Source organism: Pezoporus flaviventris, unplaced genomic scaffold (assembly GCF_033815535.1).
Source record: "Pezoporus flaviventris isolate CSIRO_AGI_PZ_B2104156 unplaced genomic scaffold, CSIRO_AGI_Pfla_v1 ptg000070l, whole genome shotgun sequence".
Classification (NCBI taxonomy): Eukaryota; Metazoa; Chordata; class Aves; order Psittaciformes; family Psittacidae; genus Pezoporus; species Pezoporus flaviventris.
In genome coordinates this window covers 3,575,268-3,584,362 of record NW_026892618.1, presented here as the reverse complement: position 1 = coordinate 3,584,362, position 9,095 = coordinate 3,575,268, and the positions used below count along the sequence as shown (strand labels likewise).

At 51.8% G+C, this 9,095-nt stretch overlaps 1 protein-coding gene and 1 long non-coding RNA gene across 3 annotated transcripts; one reads left to right on the top strand and one right to left on the bottom strand.

Annotated features, from left to right (window-relative positions):
* On the top strand, positions 1 to 5,083 carry LOC133278908 (uncharacterized). 2 transcript variants are annotated; one of them, XR_009746722.1, is made up of 3 exons: positions 1 to 194; positions 2,628 to 2,717; positions 4,865 to 5,083. It is a non-coding gene; the product is annotated as an uncharacterized LOC133278908 (long non-coding RNA). The 2 variants fall into 2 exon arrangements; XR_009746721.1 differs by lacking the exon at positions 2,628 to 2,717.
* BHLHE41 (basic helix-loop-helix family member e41) lies at positions 4,410 to 8,736 on the bottom strand. The gene is made up of 5 exons (XM_061472142.1): positions 8,362 to 8,736; positions 8,075 to 8,138; positions 7,691 to 7,798; positions 7,322 to 7,433; positions 4,410 to 7,211 (listed from the first exon to the last, which is right to left on the bottom strand). Exons 1-5 carry the CDS (start codon positions 8,421 to 8,423, stop codon positions 6,181 to 6,183), a joined length of 1,377 nt encoding a protein of 458 aa, XP_061328126.1. The 5' UTR covers positions 8,424 to 8,736; the 3' UTR covers positions 4,410 to 6,180.
* Positions 8,737 to 9,095: the final 359 nt, after the last annotated feature.

The following is a 9,095-nucleotide window of genomic DNA, read 5'->3' as shown; positions in this document are numbered from 1 at the left end:
GCAGGGCTGGCGCTGCCCTTCCGCGGCAAAACCACTGTCACCGGCCTTCTGGGTGCCTGCGTGAAGCTCTACAGGGAGCGCAGACAAAATAGCCCAAGCGACCTCTTTACCTCCTCAGGGTCCGCCCCTGTGTCTCCCAGAATTGCTGTCCAGCACTAAAGCATCTGTACGAGCACTGGCTTTTAAAACCAGAGGTAGGTGCGCAGGCAGCTGCAGTTTCACTTCTACCATCTGCACAAATGCAGATTAGCTCTGTCAGGCCGTCTTTTTCTTTTCGAGCATAGCATAAAAAGTACGTCATCTTTAGAAGGCACGTTCTATTCGGCCTCTCAGTCACTTGCAGAATGAAAGTTCAACCTGCATTTAAAAAAAAAAAACTCAAAACCAACCCCTGAAAAACCCAAGACATTTTGTTTTTCCTGTTTCTGTTAGTCCTGCAAATGCATTTGAAGATCTGGCTGCCAGGCAAAGCCTTTTTTTCTGCACCTCAGGCTGCATTATTGATACAAAGTCTGCCCTCAGTGGTGTGATTGTTCCCATTTGGTTTTGATGGCAATACTCATATTCCACCAAGGGAGAAAAGTAGATCCTGCAGTTGGAACCTAGGTAAAGGTCTTACAACATTCACTGGAAGCTGTGATCTTTAAACTACAGAAATAGTGATCAGGGTCACTACTCAGAGGATCCAAGCCTGAAGTCAGTTCAGTGGGTTCTAACCAAGTCCAAAGCCCTTGATGGACTAGGACCATGCAGATGGACTACTGCTTCTACATAGATGTGCTTCTTTGCACATAACGTTGCATGTGAGCAAAACTGTGTGCCTGCCTGGCAGCAACTGCAAAGCTGGATTTGTTGGCAAAGTACTGTGAAAACAGAATCTGCTGCAGTATTTGTCAGCTCAGTTGGCTCTGTAGTGCAGGTACTACTCCAAAGACACTTGGGGAGCCAGTTTTCTGCTGAGTAAGAAGGTGCCATATTTACATAATTCTTTTTCTTAGGTGGTTCTTCAGAAAATGCTCAGTTTTGAGACTGGCTTGGCCACAGAAAAACAAGCTCAACCAACAGGCCTTTGCACAAGGCGGAGAAAGAGCTTTTCCCAAACCCCCATGGCCCAGTAGAGCTGCCTGGAATCACAGTCCCTACTTTCCAAACCATGAGGTCACATCTTCCCACCAGCCACCCTGGGATGTATCGGGAATGCCAGGCAGGGAGAGGCATTCCTGCGCCCCAGGAAAGGGCAGAGGTGGCAGTGGCAGGTGTGTTGCCACTGGGTGCTCCTGAGTTCAGTAAGGCAAAACAACTTCTGCTGCTTGGCCCAGGGCAGGGCAGCTTTTGGCAGCCAGCGTCACTGCTGTCACTGAGGCTGTAGTGAGTTTAGTGTTTGTGACAGATGGCAACCCAGAGACTGAAATGCTGTAGCCATGGGAAGGATGCAGAGGGAAAAGTGACAATGGCAACTCAGCTTTGCTCACGTCCTGCGCAGCCACTGCTAGTGGCAGGTGAGCCACTGGCTTCTCTCTACTACTTTGCAGTGAGCTACTCTGAGGCTGCAGTATAACCAGAGATAATCACTTAATAGGGATTCAGACTTTCCTGAGTGCAACCAGCAGTAAAAAATCCAGCTGTGGTTAGTTTCCTTGTTTTGTTTTTTTTTTTTTCTTTTGTGGAGAGGAAGTCTGGCATTTTTGTTACTCCATAGAATCACAGAATGGGTTGGGTTGGAAGGGACGTTACATGTTATCTAGTTCCAGCCCCCTGCCATGGGCAGGCACACCTTCCAGTAGACCAGGATGCTTTCCTTGAGGTCATACTTTCGTGTTCATTTCTGCAACTAGCAGGCAGGAAACTTGTCAAAGGCAATGGTGATCACATGATTCCAGGAGCTGATATTTGAGAGGAAATGGAAATACCTTGTGAGACCCAGGGTACGGGACCGACTATAAATTTGCCAGTGCTGAAATGCACATTGTTCACAATCTCCAGGGTTGCTGAATGTCAAAGACATTCAGTCTTCCCTGACTAAAGGTGAAAATTAAACAAGCCCCAAAACGTAGACTTAGGGCCTACTCCAAAGCCCATTACTCAAGAAAAGGACTCCACTGACTTAATTGGTAGGTCAGGCTTTTCTTAATAGGACTGATGATCAGTTTGAGTGAACCTTCCAAACAAAACTTCCATGACCTAATGCATGGAATAATAATACATGATATTACCTTCCATTGGCTTAACAACCTCAACTGTGTTTATTTAATGCACTGTAATGGAGCCTTTCATGTCACTATAATATACTGGGTAAATAAGACCTGTTTTCAAAGTTTATTGCTTAAGAAAATACATTTTACCAGCTTACATCCTTTGTCTTGTGGTTATGAGAAAATAAGCATACTCAAGTGTATACAATAAATGTAGCACCCAGTCCTGCGTACTTAGTACTTGGGAAGTGCAGACGAAGGCCCATATATCATACAGTTATAGAAAGCAGGTAAGAAATAACAAGCTGATAATACGTATTTGTACATAGGTAAATGTATATTTAAACCTATCAGGTTCTTGTCCAGTGTTTGTATGATTGGGTTTTTTTAACCTTGGGAAAATATGAAATGTAGTTCATATATAATTTGACTTAGGTGCCAAAGGGATTTGAGGAATCCTGGGATTTAATAATTAAAGCTGACACTAGGGTCCCTCCTGTCAGTCGCCTTTTGCCTGCAGCAGCAGTGGGTTATCAGCCTCAACTACAAACCTTTCTTTCACGTGTTTGCTTTTGTTAGGCATTAGGATTGTCTGAGCACACATATTTTGTCTTTATGGTTTATGTGATAAAACTTAATAGACTCCACTGATGGGGCAACTTGGCGTGAAGTCATTGGGTACGTTTGATTCAAGGACTGATAAAAATAAGCTTTCCTGTTATTGTACTTGGAAAAGAACTGAAATTGATAAAACCCTGTGAGGATCTAGGTTTAGAAGGATGGAAATTTGAAAAAGGCATAAAGACTGGCCCATGCCCAGGTTTCAAACAACCCAAGTGTTCATGATGGGTATGATTCTTTCGAAAAGTGCTCATGGCTCCACCCTTTCTGGGTGCATAGTAAACTGGTAGGAAGGGCTTCCTTCATGCACAGTAAGGCAAATCCCCTCCCTTAGCATGAGGAGTTGGAGTGTATGAGCATGTTCATCCCTGTGTAACTCTGGCCACGTAACACGTGTTGAGCTGTTTAAGTATGCAGGTCAAAGTGAAGTGATTGGCAAGATACGGAGCTGAAGGGCTGAAGCCAGTTCACTTTCTTTCCTGAAATAGCGTGAGGTGCAGGGTGGGATTCAAAGACAACTGCAGTCAGACACAGTTTTTTTTCATTACCTTTAGTAAGCTTTGACTTCAACCCATGAAAAGTTGGCTTCAGTGGGTATCCTGATGGAATGTAGTGGCGTTTGGTCCATCAGCATCATTTTCTGGAAAAAGCACTGCTATATGTCCTCTCGTACTTGTACAGACAGTCTGCCTGTATCTCTGTCTAACAGGAGTTAATTTTACTAAAGCTTCCTTATGAAAAGACGTATACCTATTTCTTAGTAATCTCACTTGAACAGTTTTAAAGGAGCGCTTATTTTTCACCCGATTTAGAATCCCTCCTCTATTTTAAAGGACTGCTGGAATCAGCATGAGTCTTAAGTTTTCTGTTACTTTTGCGCTCCAACTTCATGCCTTGTGCGCGTAATCATTGGTATTGAAGAACCGGCAGAGGGAGCATGAAACGCTTCCTTTGTGTTGCGCTCTTACATAAACATTGGCTACTGTTTGAAGGTTTCCTTAATTTTATTTCTCTGGAGCAGGAAGAATTTTTGAAAGGAGAGGTGATGCGGCTTAGGTATTAAATCCGCGGAAGTCTTTCGGGTGCTGCACTTCCATGCGATGAATTACTTGCCTGTTTCCACCACTCTCTTCCCCCTTCTGCTTACTCCCCTCCTCCCCCTCCAAATGTTCAGTTTTCGTTGAGGGTTTCCAAGCTGGGACATATATCATTCCTCCAGAGCTGATGATACGTCATTAGATTGTCAGGCAAATCGTGAAGTTTGCTCATGGTGAACAAAGACAGCTCCTGTGCAGCACCAGGGCTGTGAAGTATTCATTGCAAAGATTATTATTTTGCAAAAAGAAGAAGAGAAAAGTAGATGTCAGGAAGAAACATGCATGTTCCACAGGCACGCTTTATGCTTTGTGAAACGCACATACCTGCAAACACAGTTTGCCACAAGGAGTTAAAGGAAAGCAAAGAAATCCAAACATAGATTAAAAATGTGAAAAGTCATTAAAACAATTTTCATCGGCCACACAATCATACGTTTTGAAGCTCAGTGCACCCCTTATCATGTCTTATCATTAGATTTTTAATTAGAAGACAACCCCATTTTGTGTATTAAAGTTTTTATTCCTTAGTAAGAATTTTTTTTTTAATCACAAAATAGTGTGGAAATATTTAGATAATAGAATTCATGGAGTGCTGGAAAATACTGAATATAAAGATTGATTTCTAATATATCACATACTAAACTGTTCTAAACCAGCTGGTTTCTTGCAGACAGGATTTATTTTTTTTTTAATAATTTAAGACAGCATAAGCTTGTATCAAGCATAAGCATTGTAACAAAAGTGCAACTTTTTCAGCAAACCCTCCCCAGAAAAGTTTTTAACTCAAAATATCATTAACACATATTTTCTCCCTACAAAAATAGCATGTCAGACATCATTAATTGAATGTATTAACAACTTATTTACACACAGCCACTCTGTAGGCCAGTAAGAGGGTATTTTTTTCCTTTTTTTTTTTTTTTTTTTTTTTTTTACTACGTTGTTTAAACACAGCGTTTGAGGCAAAACAGTAGCAACAGCAGCAGTGGATGCACCAAACAGACGGACAGAGCCCGCACGGACGGACGGATGGACGCGTGCTCACGCCTCGCCAGGCTGTCATGTCTCACCTCTTACGTAACATTCAAGTGAGATTTCTCACAGTGCTACCTTGGCAACAAACTAAAAATATCTAGGCAAGGTCTTGGTTTAAGCCTTATTCTAAAAGCTTTATCCGTGTGATTATCTGGCAGTCTGGTTTGTCTCCGGGAAGGGAAACGGCGGCATTTGAGCTCAGGATGAAGGGGAGAACCCACTTGGGAAACTTACCCAACTGGTCTAATCGTTTCTGATTGCACAGTGAGGTGTGTTACCTACGGCCTCCGCTTTGTGTCCCTCGGATTTAGGATAAAGTGAGTGAGGAGTAGTTCAGGCTGACGAGTTGCTCTGTGTTTTCTTGAAGGGGAGAAAGAGGAGGGGGGATATTTTTTGTAGCTCAGTGCAGAAACATTCATTTCATACAGCAAGGTTCGGGGGGAAATCTCTCGGGGACATACTGAATTAAATAAAGAGAGGGTGAGTACAAATGCACTTGCCACACCTGTATACCTTAGCCGAAAAGAAATAATAATTATAAAATAAACACAAGGTTACATAATGGGTCTGCCCCTCCTTCCCTTGCACACCCAAAACTCGCCGGAGCCAGCGGCAGCCCCGGGTGCTCAAGGCACTGCAGGTTCGGGCTCGGGGTGCTGCCGTCTCTCTGCGCTCCTGCTCTCAGTAAAGTGCTAGCGCGGGTGCGGGGGCCTGCCCTCCTTCCTTCTTTCCATCGCCTCGCTTTGCCCCGCCCGCACCCCGAGCCCACCCGGGGCTCCCTGGCCGCAAGTGCAAGTTCTTATGAACCCATTGCAAATAAGGTGCAACATTTAAGTTACCTTAGAAAGAGAGAGAGAAAAAAAAAACTATCCTTACTATTTCTTCTTCCTTTTTCTTTTTTCTTGTTTTTCCTTATTTATGCATGTATAAAGCCAAACATTAAAAAAATACTGAGTAGCAAATTTTCTCCTTGACGGTGCTCTGCGGACACCGAGGCTCCCCTCGAGGCGGTCGCTCCCCGGGCCGGACGCCGCCATCCCGCAACCGCCAGCTCCCGGCTCGGCTCGGCCGGTCCCCGGCTACCCCTTACAGATGCCGCCCTGCCCTCCATAGGAAACCGGGGGCGCAGGTGCCGGCCCGACGGACCCTCCCCGCCCCGCGGCGGGACGGCCAGTCCGAGAGGAGGGCAGCGGCGGCGAGGAGCCGGCGCCTGGGAGCTCCCGGCCGGCGGCGTCTCAGGGGCCCTCGGCACCGGGCTCCTCAGCAGTGGCGGTATCGGCGTCCTCGCCGGGCTCGGCGGCGGCCATCCCGGCGGCGGCGGCGGCAGCGAAGGGGTGCGGGAGGTGGGGAGCCGGGGGCAGCCCGGCGGCGGCGGCCACTTTCTCGGAGGGGCCGAGCACGGAGGAGAGGCAGGGGAAGGAGGAGGCGGCGGCAGCAGCCGCGGCGGCCGCGGCCTGGGCCGGGATGCCCGGGTAGAGGAGCGGGATGGGGGCTGCGGGGTAGAGATACTTCTCCAGGCTGCCTTTATCCAGGAAGGGCTGCATGTAGGCTGCGGCGGCAGAGGGGGAGATGAAGTAGAAGGGCAAGCAGAAAGGGGCCGCTGCCGGCTGTCCGAAGGGGACCCCGCCGCCGCCCGCCCCCAGGGCCATCAGCGAGCCCAGCAGTGCGGCGTCGGGTCTCACCAGCGCTGCCGCCGCCGCTGCCGCCGCAGCCGCCTCGGCTCCCCGCGCCGCCAGCCCCGGCGGGGTGGGCATGGGGCTGCCGCCGCGGTCCAGCTTCAGCCGCTTGGGCGCAGGGGGAGCCTCCTCCCCCGACGGCTCCTGCTTGATGGCCAGGGCGGGCAGCGCGCCCCCGGCAGCCGCAGGGCCGCGCTCGGCGCGCGCCTCGCCCTCCCCGCCGTAGCCGCTGTCCGTGTCCGTGTCGGTCTCACCGCTGAGCTCGGCGGCGTGAGTCCGCTGGATGACGGGCACGCAGTTAGCCTGGCCCTCCGGCTTGTGGCCCGGCGCGCAGGGGGGGGCGGGCGTGGAGGAAGAGGAGGAGGATCCCTTGCAGAGGGGGCCTGGCGGCGGGGAAAGGAGCTGGGGGCCGGGGAGGAACTGCGACGAAATGGAGTGCAGGTGGCCAAGGAGTTGGGCGCATCGCTGCTCACGAGGGGTCCAGCTCTCGAAGCGGGAGAGGTACTGCAGCACTTCCTTGGCGCACGTCTGAAAGCCCGAGTGGAAGGCGTCCAGGTCGGCCTGCACGGGGGACTTCATGGACCGCTCCCCTGCGGGGAACACGGAGAGGGGACAGCGTTTGCAAGCGGTTCCACCGTGGGGTGCCTCGCTCGTCGCCTTCCCCGCACCCCCCCGTCCGCTCCCGGTGCCCCCCGCTTACCATTCTGCAAAGCAATGATCTTCTGGTGCTGCTGTTCCGTTAAGGCTGTTAACGCTTTCAAGTGTTTCAAAGTCAATTCCAGCACCACAGCTTTCTCCAGATGTCCCAGCGTCTGCAAAGGCAAAGGAAGGGGGCAGCTTGGCTGGCTAACTCCCGGCATGCTGTGGCTACTGCCGAACGCCCGGCCGCCTCTGTAACTTAGGGAAACTGGTCCCCGAGGGGCCAGTTACGGGCAGGCAGGCAGGCAAACGGGCAGGCGAGCGAGCGAGGCAGCACGGCGTCCCGCACTCCGATGCCCCTCGGGCTGCGCAGCGGGCAGGCTGCCGGAGCCTGCATCTGCACGTACATCTGCGCCCCTCTGCACCTTACCGTCAATTTCAGATGCTCGGGCAGTAAATCCTTCAGCTGGGCAATGCATTCGTTAATCCTGTCTCGCCGCTTCTTTTCTATCAGTCTGTGTGGCAGTTTGTATGTTTCCTAATTAGCAAAATCCGGAAAAGCCAGGCGTTAGACAGGGTCCCTCGGAACGCCGACCAAAACCAAAACAAATGTCACGCCGACCACATGCCGCGCAAATTATCACCAAGGCACCGCTCTCCCAGCCGTGCCAGCTCGCTCGGAAACCCGCTTGTACTTCGTGGGGGAGGAAGTTAAAGCGGAGCCGTCCGGGGATGCTCCTGGGGGTGCAGCTGCGCCGTGAAATGTAGCGACCCCCAAATAAGCGCTCGAGTGAGAACAACCCCAGAAACTTACCTTGCTCTCATCCCTCTTCACGCCTCTTTTGGGTTTGCACATATACAGGGAAGGGTAGTCCAGCCTGGAGAGAAACACAAAGATCCGGCATCGGCAAGAGCCAGGACTAGAGGGCAGACAGACGGAGGGCCGGGGATCGGGCAGGGGATGGCCGAGAGGACGCAGAGGGAGGCTATCCCCGCGCACCGGCGGGCAGACGGCTCTGCTGCCAGCGCCTCACAGCACTTTCTGCAGGGGACGAAACGCCGTAGAGCCCAGGAGCCGGAGGTGCTGCCCTGGCTCCTTACCCTATAAAATCCCTGTGCTCCAGTAACTGCCTCTCCGGCAAGCGGGAGATTCCTTCATCCATGTCTGGCAGCGGCTGACGTTTCGTCGCTGCTTTTGATGGAGCCGGCGGGATGCTGAGATGAGTCCGTGGAGATCCGCGAGCGACGCTGCGCACATGCAGCCTCCGTTCCCCCCTTCTCCCGTGCAGTGGCGAAAGTGTGCGGCGGCTCGTCCCCGTTCCTCCCCCCCCTTCCCCTCCTCTGCCTCCGCCGCTGCCGCTCCCCCTGCCCGCCTCGCTCCCGCTCCCCGCGCACCCGCCCGCAGCACACGCGAGGTTGCACCCGCTGCCGCGGGGCACGCGCGCCGACAGCCAGCCCCGCACACGGCTCACGTGCGGCGGGCGCCGGGCGGGGGGCGGGACCGGGGCGGGGGGAAGGGAAGCGGTGGCGGGGGGAGGGGGGGGGGATGTCCCCGCCGGCGGCCCAGGGTCCGCCCTGCCAGACACCGGCTTTCCCCCGTGTTACCGCTGTTGCTGTCATCATCGCTGCCGTAGTTATTACTACTTGTGCCCTCATTACTTTTCGTAATTTTATTATTATTATTGTAATTTTATCATTTTACTTGCACTTGGGGAGGAGAAGCCGCCCGTGGAAAACGTGCCCACGGTGGGGGGATCGAGACCCTCTCCTCGGAGGAGTAAGTAGGGGGGCGGGTAGGGCGTCACGTTTGGTGTACGTCGTATATACATTTGAGG